This window comes from Coregonus lavaretus (genome assembly GCF_964263955.1).
Source record: "Coregonus lavaretus genome assembly, chromosome: 4".
In the NCBI taxonomy this organism is placed as follows: domain Eukaryota; kingdom Metazoa; phylum Chordata; class Actinopteri; order Salmoniformes; family Salmonidae; genus Coregonus; species Coregonus lavaretus.
The window spans coordinates 64,742,097-64,759,584 of NC_139991.1; the positions used below are offsets into that span (position 1 = coordinate 64,742,097).

Here is a 17,488-nt window from a genome sequence, read left to right on the forward strand (position 1 = left end):
AAAATAGCCCTTACACAGCCTGGAGGTGTGTTGGGTCATTGTCCTGTTGAAAAACAAATGATAGTCCCACTAAGCCCAAACCAGATGGGATGGCATATCGCTGCAGAATGCTGTGGTAGCCATGCTGGTTAAGTGTGCCTTGAATTCGAAATAACTCACTGACAGTGTCACCAGCAAAGCACCATCACACCACCTCCTCCATGCTTCATGGTGGGAACCACACATGCAGAGATCATCTGTTCACCTACTCTGCGTCTCACAAAGACACGGCGGTTGGAACCAAAAATCTAAAATTTGGACTCATCACACCAAAGGACAGATTTCCACCGGTCTAATGTCCATTGCTCATGTTTCTTGGCCCAAGCAAGTCTCTTCTTCTTATTGGTGTCCTTTAGTAGTGGTTTCTTTGCAGCAATTTGACCATGATTCACGCAGTCTCCTCTGAACAGTTGATGTTGAGATGTGTCTGTTACTTGAACTCTGTGAAGCATTTATTTGGGCTGCAATTTCTGATCCTGGTAACTCTAATGAACTTATCCTCTGCAGCAGAGGTAACTCTGGGTCTTCCTTTTCTGTGGCGGTCCTCATGAGAGCCAGTTTCTTCATAGCTCTTGGTGGTTTTTGCGACTGCACTTGAAGATTTGAAATTCTATGGATTGACTGACCTTCATGTCTTAAAGTAATGATGGATTGTCGTTTCTCTTTGCTTATTTGAGCTGTTCTTGCATAATATGGACTTGGTCTTTTACCAAATAGGGCTATCTTCTGTATATCAACCCAACCTTGTCACACAACTGACTGGCTCAAACGCATTAAGAAGGAAAGAAATTCCACAAATTAACATTTAACAAGACACACCTGTTAATTGAAACGCATTCCAGGTGACTACCTCATGAAGCTGGTTGAGAGAATGCCAAGAGTGTGCAAAGGGTGGCTACTTTGAAGAATCTCAAATATATTTTGATTTATTTAACACTTTTTTGGTTACTACGTTTCCATATGTTATTTCATAGTTTTGATGTCTTCACTAATATTCTACAATGTAGAAATAGTAAAAATAAAGAAAAACCCTGGAATGAGTAGGTGTGTCCAAACTTTAAACTGGTACTGTGTGTGATATATATATATATATATATATATATATATATATATATATATATATATATATATATATATATATATATATATATATTAATTACATGGCCAAAAGTATTTGAACACCCCTTCAAATTAGTGGATTCGGCTATTTCAGCCACACCCGTTGCTGACAGGTTTATAAAATCGAGCACACAGCCATGCAATTTCCATAGACAAACATTGGCAGTAGAATGGCCCCGTCATAGGATGTCACCTTTCCAACAAGTCAGTTCGTCAAATTTCTGCCCTGCTGGAGCTGCCCCGGCCAACTAAGTGCTGTGAAGTGGAAACATTTAGGAGTAACAACGGCTCAGCCGCGAAGTGGTAGGCCACACAAGCTCACTGAACAGGACCGCCGAGTGCTGAAGTGCATAAAAATCGTCTGTCTTCAGTTGCAACACTCACTACCGAGTTCCAAACTGCCTCTGGAAGCAACGCCTGCGCAATAACTGTTCGTCGGGAGCTTCATGAAATCGGTTTCCATGGCCGAGCAGCCGCACACAAGCCTAAGATCACCATACACAATGCCAAGAGCTGGCTGGAGTGGTGTAAAGCTCGCTGCCATTGGTCTCTGGAGCAGTGGAAACGCGTTCTCTGGCGTGATGAATCACGCTTCACCATCTGCCAGTCCGACGAACTAATCTAGGTTTGGCAGATGCCAAGAGAACGCTACCTGCCCGAATGCATATTGCCAACTGTAAAGTTTGGTAGAGGAGGAATAATGGTCTGGGGCTGTTTTTCATAGTTCGGGCTAGGCCCCTTAGTTCCAGTGAAGCAAAATCTTAATGATACAGCATACAATGACATTCTATACGATTCTGTGCTTCCAACTTTGTGGCAACAGTTTGGGGAAGGCCCTTTCCTGTTTCAGCATGACAATGCCCCGTGCACATAGAGCGGTCCATACTGAAATGGTTTGTTGAGATCGGTGTGGAAGAACTTGACTGGCCCGTACAGAGCCCTGACCTCAACCCAATCGAACACCTTTGGGATGAATTAGAATGCCGACTGCGAGCCTTCCCAGAAGAGTGGAGGCTGTTGTAGCAGCAAAGGGGGACCAACTCCATATTAATGCCCATGATTTTGGAATGAGATGTTCGATGAGCAGGTGGAAAATATAACTCTGTCGGCCTCTTGTCTCGTCTGAAATATTTACACTGGGATTTGTCCCCTCTATGTTTATTTTGAGCAGTTCTGCATTATTTATTTGTATATGGGTATTTCCTAATGGAACAGGATAAAGTTGTCCTTGAAAATAAATCTGTATAATTGTCAAGGGGTGCTGAAGGTGGGTGTGGTGCATGAATCAAGCGCAGGACGCAGAAGCTCAGTCCAAAAGACTTTAGTGCAATATCCACGTAGAAAATATGCACAATAAGCCCGAAGGCGAAATAACGGCGCACACAGGCGTCAAACAAACGGCGCACTAACATGGGCGAAAAACCTCTCCAATACACTGGAGGGAAGTACGTATCTCCAACACAAAACAGAAGAGCAATCACACACAAAGACAAACACACACAACGAGAACTAAATAGGACACTAACGAGGACTAACAAGACACAGGTGTACAACATCAAGACAAAACCAAACGAACATGAAACATAGATCGGTGGCAGCTAGTACTCCGGGGACGACGAACGCCGAAGCCTGCCCGAACCAGGAGGAGGAGCAGCCTCGGCCGAAACCGTGACAGTACCCCCCCCTTGACGCGCGGCTCCAGCCGTGCGCCGACCCCGGCCTCGGGGACGACCAGGAGGACGCGGAGCAGGGCGCGCGGGATGGTCCCGGTGGAACTCCGACAGGAGAGATGGGTCTAGGATGTCCCTCCGCGGCACCCAGCACCGCTCCTCCGGGCCGTACCCCTCCCACTCCACGAGATACTGGAGACCCCCCATCCGGCGTCTTGAGTCCAAGATGGACCGAACGGTGTACGCCGGAGCCCCCTCGATGTCCAGTGGGGGCGGAGGAGTCTCCCCTATCTCATTGTCCTGGAGTGGACCAGCTACCACCGGCCTGAGAAGAGACACATGGAACGAGGGGTTAATATTATTATACTCAACAGGTAGATGTAACCTATAACACACCTCGTTCAATCTTCTCAGGACTTTAAAGGGCCCCACAAACCGCCGACCCAGCTTCCGGCAGGGCAGGCGGAGGGGTAGGTTTCTGGTAGAGAGCCAGACTCGATCTCCGGGTGCGTACACCGGCCCCTCACTGCGGTGGAGATCGGCGCTCGCCTTGTGACGAAGGACGGCCCGCTGCAGGTGGACGTGGGCAGCGTTCCACGTCTCTTCCGAGCGCCTCATCCAATCATCCACCGCAGGGGCCTCGATCTGGCTCTGCTGCCAAGGTGCCAGAACCGGCTGGTAACCTAACACACATTGGAAGGGGGTTAGGTTGGTAGAGGAGTGGTGGAGAGAGTTCTGGGCCATCTCGGCCCAGGGAATGTACCGTGCCCACTCCTCCGGCCGGCCCTGGCAATACGACCTCAGAAACCTACCCACATCCTGGTTGACACGTTCTACCTGCCCGTTACTCTCCGGGTGGTACCCTGAGGTAAGGCTAACTGAGACCCCCAACCGCTCCATGAACGCTCTCCAAACACGGGAGGTAAACTGGGGGCCTCGATCAGACACTATATCCTCGGGTACCCTGTAATGCCGGAAGACGTGGGTAAATAGGGCCTCAGCGGTCTGTAGGGCAGTAGGAAGACCCGACATAGGGAGAAGACGACAGGCCTTAGAGAACCGGTCCACAACGACCAGGATGGTGGTATTCCCCTGAGAGAGGGGAAGGTCTGTCACAAAATCCACCGAGAGGTGGGACCATGGTCGTTGTGGAACGGGCAGGGGTTGTAACTTACCCTTGGGCAGATGTCGGGGCGCCTTACACTGGGCGCACACCGAGCAGGAGGAGACATAAACCCTCACATCCCTAGCCAAAGTGGGCCACCAGTATTTAGTGCTAAGGCAATGCACTGTCCGGCCAATACCCGGATGTCCTGAGGAGGGTGACGTGTGAGCCCAGTAAATGAGTCGATCCCGAATCTCGAGCGGAACGTACTTCCGACCCTCAGGACACTGTGGAGGGCTGGGGTCGGTACGCAATGCTCGCTCGATTTCGGCATCGACCTCCCACACCACCGGTGCCACAAGGCAAGACTCCGGTAGTATGGGAGTAGGCTCAACGGACCTCTCCTCCGTGTCATACCGCCGGGACAGCGCATCTGCCTTACCATTCTGGGACCCAGGGATGTACGTGATTTTAAATACGAACCTGGTGAGAAACATATTCCATCGAGCCTGGCGAGGGTTCAGTCTCCTCGCTGCCCGGATGTACTCCAGGTTCCGATGGTCAGTCAAAATGAGGAAAGGGTGTTGTGCCCCCTCAAGCCAATGCCTCCACACCTTAAGGGCTTGAACTACAGCTAACAGCTCCCTGTCCCCAACGTCATAGTTACGCTCCGCCGGGCTGAGCTTTTTTGAGTAAAAAGCACAGGGGCAGAGTTTAGGTGGCGTGCCGGACCGTTGAGAGAGAACGGCCCCTATACCAGCCTCAGACGCGTCTACCTCAACCTGAAAGGGTAATGCGGGATCCGGATGCGCCAGCACCGGAGCCGACGTAAACAGGTTCTTCAGTCTCCTAAAGGCCCTGTCCGCATCAGCTGACCACTGCAGGCGCACCGGACCCCCTTTCAGAAGGGACGTGATGGGAGCTGCCACCTGTCCAAAACCCCGGATAAACCTCCGGTAGTAATTCGCAAAGCCCAAGAACTGCTGCACCTCTTTTACAGTGGTTGGAGTTTGCCAATTACGCACTGCGGACACACGATCCACCTCCATTCTCACCCCTGACGCGGACAACCGATAACCCAAAAAGGAGACCGACTCCTGGAAAAACAGACATTTCTCTGCCTTGACATATAGGTCGTGCTCCAACAGCCTCCTAAATACACGACGCACCAGGGTTATATGCTCGGCTCGGGTAGACGAGTACACCAGAATGTCATCAATGTACACGACCACCCCTTGTCCCTGCATATCCCGGAAAATGTCATCTACGAAGGATTGGAAGACTGATGGAGCATTCATCAACCCATATGGTATGACGAGATATTCGAAATGACCTGACGTGGTACTAAACGCTGTCTTCCATTCGTCGCCCTCCCTAATGCGCACCAAGTTATACGCGCTCCTGAGATCCAATTTTGTGAAAAACCGCGCTCCATGCAATGACTCTGTCATGGTCGCAATCAGAGGGAGTGGATAACTGTATTTCACAGTAATCTGATTGAGACCACGGTAATCAATGCACGGGCGCAACCCTCCATCTTTCTTCTTCACAAAAAAGAAGCTCGAGGAGGCGGGAGAAGTGGAGGGCCGAATGTATCCCTGTCTCAAAGATTCGGCTATGTAAGTCTCCATAGCTTTTCTCTCCTCTTGAGACAAAGGATACACGTGGCTCCGTGGGAGCGCTGCTCCTGCCTGGAGATCAATCGCACAATCCCCCTGTCTATGAGGAGGCAACTGCGTCGCCCTAGTTTTACTAAACACGAGAGCTAAATCCCCATATTCAGGCGGAATGTGCAGTGCGGGCACTTGGTTTGGACTTTCCACTGAAGTCGCCCCCACGGAAACACCCAGACATCGCCCCTCGCACTGAGCAGACCACCCATCGAGAGCCCTCTGTTGCCACGAAATAGCAGGGTTATGGGTGCTTAACCAAGGAATTCTCAGCACCACTGGGTACGCAGGAGAGTCGATCAGATACAGCTGTATAGTCTCTTCATGACCCCCCTGCGCACACATCCTAAGTGGTGCTGTGATCTCCCTAATCAACCCCGACCCCAACGGGCGGCTATCTAAGGCATGAACGGGAAAAGGTTTGTCAACAGGTAGGAGAGGGATCCCTAAATCTAAACAAAACTTGAAGCGGCGGAAGAACTCGGCGTAGGAGATGGTGTTGGCGTCCATCTTCCTCCACTCTGCGTTAGCCCACTCCAACGCCTTGCCCGTGAGACAGGAGATGAGGGTGGAAACGCTCTCGTGTCCCGAGGGCACCGGGTGTACAGTGGCCAGGTAGAGCTCCACCTGCAGGAGGAACCCCTGACACCCGGCAGCTGTTCCGTCATACGCCCTCGGGAGCGAGAGCCGAATCCCCCTGGGTTCCGGACCTGGGACTGGTGGACCGGCCGATGGGGTTGGCAGGGTAGGTGGAGGTGTGGGTACCCCGCTGGCCTCCCATCGGTGCAGGGTGTTGATGACGTCCTGTAGAGCGGTCCCCAGTTGTCGTATCTGGTCATCTTGGCCGCGAACATGCTCCTCGAGCGACTCAGGCGTAACTGCAGATCCTGCTGATTCCATTTTGGGTGTGTGATTCTGTCAAGGGGTGCTGAAGTTGGGTGTGGTGCATGAATCAAGCGCAGGACGCAGAAGCTCAGTCCAAAAGACTTTAGTGCAATATCCACGTAGAAAATATGCACAATAAGCCCGAAGGCGAAATAACGGTGCACACAGGCGTCAAACAAACGGCGCACTAACATGTGCGAAAAACCTCTCCAAAACACTGGAGGGAAGTACGTAGCTCCAACACAAAACAGAAGAGCAATCACACACAAAGACAAACACACACAACGAGAACTAAATAGGACACTAACGAGGACTAACAAGACACAGGTGTACAACATCAAGACAAAACCAAACGAACATGAAACATAGATCGGTGGCAGCTAGTACTCCGGGGACGACGACCGCCGAAGCCTGCCCGAACCAGGAGGAGGAGCAGCCTCGGCCGAAACCGTGACAATAATTAACTACATCAACAAATTTTTTTATTTATAGAGCACAACTACTACCAATGTAGCACAAAGTGATTAGTCATAGATTAAAATATTACTTTTGAATCCTCAGCTAATTATTTCATAATTATTGCGTGAACTATATAAAACAACTCTTAAGTCGTTTCTGGTGTGGTGTGAGTGTTTCTTAGTTGTCAGTAAGCAGTGTTTCCCCTATATTCATTAAGCAGTGGCGGGCCACTTTTTTTCTTTTCTTGTTGATAATTTTCGAGATGGTCAAATGTTTTCAGTGTAAACTTAAATGACTAAAACCATATCTAAAGTATGTAGAGATAATGGAGCTATATATTTTTAAATAAGATCTTTGAGAACTAACAATTACCAAAATAAAAACTAGATGGTCAGGGAGAATCTAAAATATTTTTAAAAAATCATGGCATGGGGCCCCCATTGATTTTGTTATGTTTGAGTCACTCAGATAGCATAAGCCATGGCAAAATGTATAGAATTGCAGGACATTTGCTTAAAAACAGCAATATTTTGTCTCTGTGCACCCTCCTACACACACATGCTAACTCTGCAACCGCTTCTGAAAAGAATCCTAGAATCCTGCAGTAAGTCAGTTAGTCTGTGGAGCTTAATAATGGCCACATTAGGAAACTCTCTTCCTTCAGAGATAGTCTGGTGAATAACAGCTTAACAACCTCTTAGTGACATCACTTCAACAGGAGTTGCACAACATTTTTCTCTCCTTGATAGCAGATGTCAATATAACTTGATCTATTACCACATGGCTACTTCAGAGGCATTTCTCATATATATATATATATATATATATATATCTCGGCTCTCTGACCGTCTCCACAAAAATACCTTTCTCTGAAGCTTTCTCTCAAGGTATACACCAAGTTATCTGTGTGGCATTTTACGGTCTTTCTTAAGTAACATAATCTCGGTTAACCCAGAACTAAAATCTTACGTAATTTGGGGATGAAGTCTGTCCCCTAAGAGATTAGAAGTAACGTGACTCAGTAGTCACACACACCTGGTGTCAGTGGTGTAAAGTACTTAAGGAAAAATACTTTAAAGTACTACTTAAGCAGTTTTCTTGGGTATCTGTACTTGACTATTTCTATTTTTGACAACTTTTACTTTTACTTCACTACATTCCTAAAGAAAATAATGTACTTTTTACTCCAAACATTTTCCCTGACACCCAAAAGTATTCATTACACTTTGAATGCTTAGCAGGACAGAAAATGGTTCAATTCACACACTTATTAAGAGAACATCCCTGGTCATCCCTACTGCCTCTGATCTTGCGGACTAACTAAACACAAATGCTTTGTTTGTAAATTATGTCTGAGCGTTGGGAGTGTGCCTCTGGCTATCCGTAAATTTAAAAAACAAGACAATTGTGCCGTCTGGTTTGCTTAATAGAAGGAATTTTAAATTATTCTTACTTTTCTTTTAATTTTGATACTTAAGTATATTTAAAACCAAATACTTTTAGATTTTTACTCAAGTAGTATTTTAATGGGTGACTTTCACTTTTACTTGAGTAATTTTCTATTAAGGTATCTTTACTTTTACTCAAGTATGACAATTGGGTACTTTTTCCACCACTGCCTGGTGTGTATGCACTACTAGTACCAAGTAGACATAAACCCTTTTCTTTGAAGGAAGTAGTATTTTACAGAAGCACACAGAAAAGTTATATTTGTCTATCAGGTTTGTGATTAAAGTCTTCCCTTATGCTACACCTTCCAGCTTTGGCTTAGTGTGTCAATCTCATTCTGGAAGCACTACTCCTAGGAATTAAGGTGATCTATAGGGAGAGTAGAGTGAGCTAAACAGACATATTTTATTTGCTGGCTATACAAGCACATGCAGTTACTAGTATTTTATTTCTGAATTCCTCCCGTGATGTAATACCTTGTTATGTGATGAAATACAACATATAGGAGCTGTCAGTGAGCACAGTCCAACATGTCCTCCAATAGTAGTGGTCAGTGATATTACTGACACAGGTCTACCTCTGATCCTCATGTGATCTTGCTCTCCTCTTTGATCTCTCTCTGCTCTTCCCCTCTCTCTCTCTCTGCTCTTCCTCTCTCTCTCTGCTCTTCCTCTCCCCCCTAGTCTCCCCAGCAGCAGAGAGGATCAGGTTTATCCTGGGTGAGGAGGATGACGGCCCCCCACCCCCTCAGCTCTTCACTGAACTGGACGAACTGCTGGCCGTCGATGGACAGGAGATGGAGTGGAAGGAGACAGCCAGGTGAGGAGATAGATAGTGTGTATCTATCTATACATACATACATACATACATACATACATACATACATACATACATACATACATACATACATACATACATACATACATACATACATACATACATACATATTACGGTATGTGGACACATGCTCGTCGTACAACTCATTCCAAAATCATGTGCATTAATATGGAGTTGTTCTCCCCTTTGCTGCTATAACAGCCTCCACTCTACGGGGAAGGCTTTCTACTAGATGTTGGAACATTGCTGCGAGGACTTGCTTCAATTCAGCCACAAGGGCATTAGTGAAGTCGGGCACTGATGTTGGGCGATTAGGTCTGACTCGCAGTCGGCATTCCAATTAATCCCAAAGGTGTTCGATGGGATTGAGGTCAGGTCTCTGTGCAGGCCAGTCAAGTTCTTCCACACCGATCTCGACAAACCATTTCTGTATGGACCTGCTGAAACAGGAAAGGGCCTTTCCCAAACTGTTGCCATAAAGTTGGAAGCACATAATCGTCTAGAATGTAATTGTATGCTGTAGCGTTAAGATTTCCCTTCACTGGAACTAAGGGGCCTAGCCCAAACCATGAAAAACAGCCCAAAACATTATTCCTCCTCCACCAAACTTTACAGTTGGCACTGCATTGGGGCAAGTAGCGTTCTCTTGGCATCCGCCAGACCCAGATTCATCTGTCGGACTGGCAGATGGTGAAGCCTGATTCATCATTCCAGGGAACGCGTTTCCACTGCTCCAAAGTCCAATGGTGGCGAGCTTTACACCACTTCAGTTGACTCTTGGCCTTGCGCATGGTGATCTTAGGCTTGTGTACGTCTGCTCGTCCATGGAAACCCATTTCATGAAGCTCCCAACGAACAGTTCTTGTGCTGACGTTGCTTCCAGAGGCAGTTCGGAACTCTGTAGTGAGTGTTGCGACCGAGGACAGGCGGTCCAATTCTGTGAGCTTGTGTGGCCTACCACTTCGCGGCCGAGCTGTTGTTGCTCCTAGACGTTTCCGCTTCACAATAACAGCACTTACAGTTGACCGAGGCAGCTCTAGCAGGGCAGAAATTTGACTGCCAATGTTTGTCTATGGAGAGTGCATGGATGTGTGCTCGATTTTATACCAGTCAGCAACGGGGGTGGCTGAAATAGCCAAATCCACTAATTTGAAGTGGTGTCCACATAGTTTTGTGTATGTATGTACTGTATGTGTATATACTGTTTTTGCGCACACACACACACACACACACACACACACACACACACACACACACACACACACACACACACACACACACACACACACACATGCATTAAATTACACACCCACTCTCTTTGTTTGTTGTGTCAATTGATTCTATGTATTTATGTGGAAGCAGCAGAACTCTCTATAGTCCGAAGTCTAATTTCCCCCCCCGGGGACAATAGACTATATCGTATCATATAACTCAGACACACACACACACACACTATTTTCCTGAGTCAGTCAGTTGGTCAGTAAATTACTCAGTCACTCATGTGTCAGTTCATCCATCATGGTCTTACATAGTTAACCTTCTTTGACCTTGGGCCATCAAGGCTTTGTACCGTTAACCCCCTTGTCACCAACACCCACCCAGCTGTGGTATATCAAAGTCATACTATCTACATCATATAGGTGAAGAAGGACTCATTTAACAACACATCTCAGTTTGATGTTCTCTCTGTCCGAGAGCTGTGTTTATCTACAGTAGGGTTAAGTGTTTCCTGTTTTCAGCGATAGTCCAGAGAACGGCTCCAATATGGAGTTGCTTGAGTAGGGCAGTAGCGTGAGTAGGAGGGATTGTGTGTGGCCTGTGTGTGTGGCCTGTGTGTGTGGCCTGTGTGTGTAGCGTGTGTTCATGTATGCGTGCGTAGGGGAGTAGTGTGTCCTCTGGTGAACTCCAAGCTCACTCTTATCTGGATGAAACACTGCTCTGTCCCCTCATTGAACCCAGAACACAACCTCCATGACCTCCCATGTAATCTGCTCCTCTTCCTGGACAGGTTGCTTTCTGACTGCGGCTCTGACGTGTCAAGCGTCTCAGTGTAGGAGTGCTGATTTAGGATCCGTTTTGCATTTTAGATCGCAATGATTAAGATGGACAAGGGGAGACCTGATCCTAGATCAGCACTCCTTCTCTGAGACACCTGATCCATACGGCCCCAGCTGTTTCCAGTATTACATAAAAAAGGACTAAATCTCAGTTAATGCACATTGTTACATCATCATTGTCTTACGTCTTATATGGTGACTTTATCTGCACTGATGGTCGGTCAAAGGGCTAGCCACATGTTAGAGGAAAATTCAGTGGTCTTTGCTCCCTCCCCTGTAGTGGTGATTGTCCCTGAGGCCTGTCTCCTACCTCCCTCCCCTATAGAGGTGATTGTCCCTGAGGCCTGTCTCCTCTCTCCCCTCAAGGGGCCTAAATGGAGGCTAGGCAGTGCGGTTAGATGTTGGAGGCGGGATAAGGCAGGTGGAGAAATGAGAAGAATTCTAAAGGGACAAACCTCTGTCTCAGTGCTCTGACCGCCACAGTGGTTGTGTGTGGTCCTGGTCTCAGTTCAGAGACGCGTTGTTCTTTTAAGATGCTTCATATTTACGGTTACTTGGCAATGGAAAGAAAACCATGTTCGGTTCTGTACATGTAGCATGTAGTGCGTTCATTCACTGCTGTACAATGTAGAGAAAAACGAGCCAATTCATGAGGGTGCTACGAAATTAATGTAAAAACTTTGTTTTCTTTGCCCTATGTCATTATAAATGACATAGAATGAATCATTCGATTGTTTTCTACAATATTATAACCTTAATAAACTTGTACTTGACAGTGTTGATAAAATAAGAACAAGAGCTAAAGAGTTGTATTGAGCAGTGACCACTTTTTGATCATGCCTGCAGTGGTGGAAAAAGTACCCAATTGTCATACTTGAGTAAAAGTAAAGGTAACTTAATAGAAAATGACTCCAGTTAAAGTCACCCAGTAAAATCCTACTTGAGTAAAAGTAAAAAAGTATTTAGTTTTAAATATACTTAAGTATCAAAAGTAAAAGTATAAATCATTTCAAATTCCTTATATTAAGCAAACCAGACCGCACCATTTTCTAGATTTTTTAAATTTAAGGATAGGCAGGGGCACGCTGCAACACTCAGACATAATTTACAAACAAAGCATGTGTTTAGTGAGTCTGCCAGATCAGAGGCAGTAGGGATGACCAGGGATTTTCTCTTGATACAGTAAGTGTGTGAATTAGACCATTTTGCAGTATTTCCATATGATCTCAGTGATCATTGTCCCATAGTAGGTATTAGATGCAAAATACTAATCCTCGTTTAATTAAGAAAATATATACACATACAGTTGAAGTCGGAAGTTTACATACACTTAGGTTGGAGTCATTAAAACTCGTTTTTCAACCACTCCACAAATTTCTTGTTAACAAACAATAGTTTTGGCAAGTCGGTTAGGACATCTACTTTGTGCATGACACAAGTACTTTTTCCAACAATTGTTTACAGACAGATTATTTCACTTATAATTCACTGTATCACAATTCCAGTGGGTCAGAAGTGTACATACACTAAGTTGACTGTGCCTTTAAACAGCTTGGAAAATTCCAGAAAATGATGTCATGGCTTTAGAAGCTTATGATAGGCTAATTGACATCATTTGAGTCAATTGGAGGTGTACCTGTGGATGTATTTCAAGGCCTACCTTCAAACTCAGTGCCTCTTTGCTTGACATCATGGGAAAATCAAAAGAAATCAGCCAAGACCTCAAAAAGATAATTGTAGACCTCCACAAGTCTGGTTCATCCTTGGGAGCAATTTCCAAACGCCTGAAGGTATCACGTTCATCTGTACAAACAATAGTACGCAAGTATAAACACCATGGGACCACGCAGCCATCATACCGCTCAGGAAGGAGACGCGTTCTGTCTCCTAGAGATGAACGTCCTTTGGTGCAAAAAGTGCAAATCAATCCCAGAACAACAGCAAAGGACCTTGTGAAGATGCTGGAGGAAACAGGTACAAAAGTATCTATATCCACAGTAAAACGAGTCCTATATCGACATAACCTGAAAGGCCGCTCAGTAAGGAAGAAGCTACTGCTCCAAAACCGCCATAAAAAAGCCAGACTACGGTTTGCAACTGCACATGGGGACAAAGATCGTACTTTTTGGAGAAATGTCCTCTGTTCTGATGAATCAAAAATAGAACTGTTTGGCCATAATGACCATCGTTATGTTTGGAGGAAAAAGGGGGACGCTTGCAAGCCGAAGAACACCATCCCAACCGTGAAGAACGGGGGTGAAAGCATCATGCTGTGGGGGTGCTTTGCTGCAGGAGGGACTGGTGGGGACTGGTGCACTTCACAAAATAGATGGCATCATGAGGAAGGAAAATTATGTGGATATATTGAAGCAACATCTCAAGACATCAGTTAGGAAGTTAAAGCTTGGTCGCAAATGGGTCTTCCAAATGGACAATGACCCCAAGCATACTTCCGAAGTCAGCTTGCAGGTGCCCGGCCCGCCACAAGTAGTCGCTAGAGCGCGATGGGACAAGGAAATCCCAGCCGGCCAAACCCTCCCCTAACCCAGACGACGCTGGGCCAAATGTGCGCCGCCTCATGGGTCTCCCGGTCATGGACGGCTGTGACACAGCCTGGGATCGAACCCGGGTCTGTAGTTACGCCTTAAGCACTGCGATGCAGTGCCTTAGACTTCTGCGCCACTCGGGAGGCCAAGAAAATAACTTTTACAAAAGTTTTATCCTCAAGGGTTTTTACATGACATGTTTTACTCTGATTTAGCCACTATCTCCTGTATTCCTGACCCTGAATTGGCTCTAGAAAATGTATTCTCCATATTTATTATTCTGGCAAATAAACACGCCCTTTTTAAACAATTCAGAGTCAAAGATCGATCTAACACTTGGTTTTCTTTGGAGCTATCTGAGCTCATTCAGATGAGAAATCAGGCCTGGGCCAAAGCAAGGAAAACTGACACTGTAGTGGACCGGCAATCTTTCAGACAATTGAGAAACATGTACTACCTCGATTTAAGAAAGCTAAATCAAGCTACTTTTTAAGCGGTATCTCTGACTCTGCTGGTAATCCTTCTCAATTTTGGAAAACAGTAAATGCACTGAAGCGTACAAATTCCTCTTCTTCCCTGTAGAAGCAAGTTCTCTCTTAGAATTCATCATAACTGAGAAGAAAGGGATAACTGATGCTTTTAATCATAATTTTATCTCGAAAGCTTTATATTTGAGAGAAACTGTGGTTTAATTGACCCTGGTCAGTCAATCGACTGCTCTTCCCTCGCTCTTCCCTCTGCCAGCCTCTTGCTGACTCGACGGTTAACCCGTCAACTTCTAGCAAATCTTTGTTTTCATTTTAACAATTTACTATCTGTGATGTGCTAGATGTCTTGCTTAAGATTGATGTTAAAAAAAATCCATTGGGGTTGATATGCTTCATCAATTTTTGCTGCACCTCTGCCCCCCTGGTTGCTGAATCATTAACCCATATTTTTTACCTGACGATTATATCTGGTACTATCCCGAAGTAGCCCATGTACTCCCTCTTCACAAAGGTGGTGAATCTTGTGACCTAAATAATTATCGCCCTATTTCTTAACTTTCTTGCCTAGCTAAAATATTAGAATCCTTGATTAATTCTCAGCTAATATCTTTCAAATGTATTCTAAATGTACATCAGTCGGGATTTAGACCAGGTCATAGCACTATCTCTGCTGCCTTCCTAGTTATACATTATGTGGTTAACTGTATGGATATAATACATTGTGCTGCAATCTTCGTTGACCTGTCAGAGGCTTTCGATACTGTTACTCATTGCGAATTCAGAGGCTTTCCTCAATTGTCCTAGACCAGGCTACATGTAATTGGGGTAAAAATTACTTTACATCTTTACATCTGAGTTACCGCACCCGGTCTCAGGGATGATTAACTCTGGAAATTCCTTTGGTCTCTAATGAGTTAGGTAAATCAGCTTTTAGTTTTCTTGCACCTTATTTGTGGAACAATGTTCAAAATGTTCTTAAATGTGATGTTTTTGTGCCTCTAGGGCAGTGGTCACCAACCGGTCGATCGCCAAGCCATTCCTAGTCGATCACCAAACATTTCTGTAAAAAACCCAATGATAAACCCTTGCGTTCCTATTTTTTTTTTTCGTTTCGCGCTGTTGACGGTAGGTGCACTTGATTCAGCAGCCCTAGTGCCGGGAAGGCAAAGTGTTCTCATTTTGAACCATTTCATGTGTCTGAAGGTAGAACTCCGCCTACCCGGCAGGCCCGGAGAGCAAATCAAATGCACCTATAGGCCTACCGCTGCTCAATCAGATAGCTCAGATCAGTGTCTGCACATTTTCGTTGCGCCGTAGACTGTAAAAAGAAGCCTCGAACGCACAGCAAAGTTGATAATGTGAGATTTCAAAACTTTTAAAACCATGACGAGAGAGACTGAACGGATACAGCAAAGAGCTGCTGTTTTTGAGTAAGTTCATGTTTAAGTTGTTATTCAGTACTGTCAACACTTTGTTCAACAGTTTTATAAGCCATCAAATGCTAATTTCGATAAGATTGCATTATTATTTGCAGCTTGTGTCTTTTCTAATATCGAGGAATATTTAACTTTCTCTGGTCATAGGAGTAACAACATGAATTGGTGCATGAGGCAGAAGTAATGCATTGCGAGTTTCGCCATCAGCTGGAAGACTGTGTCCCCTTTTCTCAGCAGAGAGAGAGAGAGCGGAGGGACGGTGAGTCGGGTGAGAGGCAGCCTCACCGCTGCTCCCTCCCTCCCCTCAGACTGACCATCAGATGCAGGCCATCAGTCCAGTAAAAAAAAGTGAATTATTATGCTCACTCAGCTGTGCCTCACAAGTAATACAACAAATAATATATTACCAGTGGGATCATATACCTATATAATAAATACAATTTCAAAATGGTCTGAGAACAACATTGGCAGGGCAATTCAAGCGTAGCGAATATGCAGTGCTAATGTATTGGGCCTATAGCCTACTGCGCAAACCTAATTGCTACAGAACTGTTTTTAATTGGTTAATGTTGCATAGGCTTATGCTTTTTAAGTCATGTAAAAAAATATACAGTGGGGGGAAAAAAGTATTTAGTCAGCCACCAATTGTGCAAGTTCTCCCACTTAAAAAGATGAGAGAGTCCTGTAATTTTCATCATAGGTACATGTCAACTATGACAGACAAAATGAGAAAAAAAAATCCAGAAAATCACATTGTAGGATTTTTAATGAATTTATTTGCAAATTATGGTGAAAAATAAGTATTTGGTCAATAACAAAAGTTTCTCAATACTTTGTTATATACCCTTTGTTGGCAATGACACAGGTCAAACGTTTTCTGTAAGTCTTCACAAGGTTTTCACACACTGTTGCTGGTATTTTGGCCCATTCCTCCATGCAGATCTCCTCTAGAGCAGTGATGTTTTGGAGCTGTTGCTGGGCAACACGGACTTTCAACTTCCTCCAAAGATTTTCTATGGGGTTGAGATCTGGAGACTGGCTAGGCCACTCCAGGACCTTGAAATGCTTCTTACGAAGCCACTCCTTCGTTGCCCGGGCGGTGTGTTTGGGATCATTGTCATGCTGAAAGACCCAGCCACGTTTCATCTTCAATGCCCTTGCTGATGGAAGGAGGTTTTCACTCAAAATCTCACGATACATGGCCCCATTCATTCTTTCCTTTACACGGATCAGTCGTCCTGGTCCCTTTGCAGAAAAACAGCCCCAAAGCATGATGTTTCCACCCCCATGCTTCACAGTAGGTATGGTGTTCTTTGGATGCAACTCAGCATTTTTTGTCCTCCAAACACGACGAGTTGAGTTTTTACCAAAAAGATTTATTTTGGTTTCATCTGACCATATGACATTCTCCCAATCCTCTTCTGGATCATCCAAATGCACTCTAGCAAACTTCAGACGGGCCTGGACATGTACTGGCTTAAGCAGGGGGACACATCTGGCACTGCAGGATTTGAGTCCCTGGCGGCGTAGTGTGTTACTGATGGTAGGCTTTGTTACTTTGGTCCCAGCTCTCTGCAGGTCATTCACTAGGTCCCCCCGTGTGGTTCTGGGATTTTTGCTCACCGTTCTTGTGACCACGGGGTGAGATCTTGCGTGGAGCCCCAGATCGAGGGAGATTATCAGTGGTCTTGTATGTCTTCCATTTCCTAATAATTGCTCCCACAGTTG

At 45.5% G+C, this 17,488-nt stretch overlaps 1 protein-coding gene across 1 annotated transcript in view; it reads left to right on the forward strand.

The window, feature by feature from the left end:
* LOC311127867 (electrogenic sodium bicarbonate cotransporter 1-like) overlaps positions 1-17,488 on the forward strand; it is a 103,486-nt gene that overhangs the window by 33,459 nt on the left and 52,539 nt on the right. Inside the window, exon 4 of the mRNA XM_084159764.1 lies at positions 9,080-9,215. Coding sequence (XP_084015890.1) covers positions 9,080-9,215 — 136 coding nt within the window. The remainder of the gene's footprint in view (positions 1-9,079; positions 9,216-17,488) is intronic.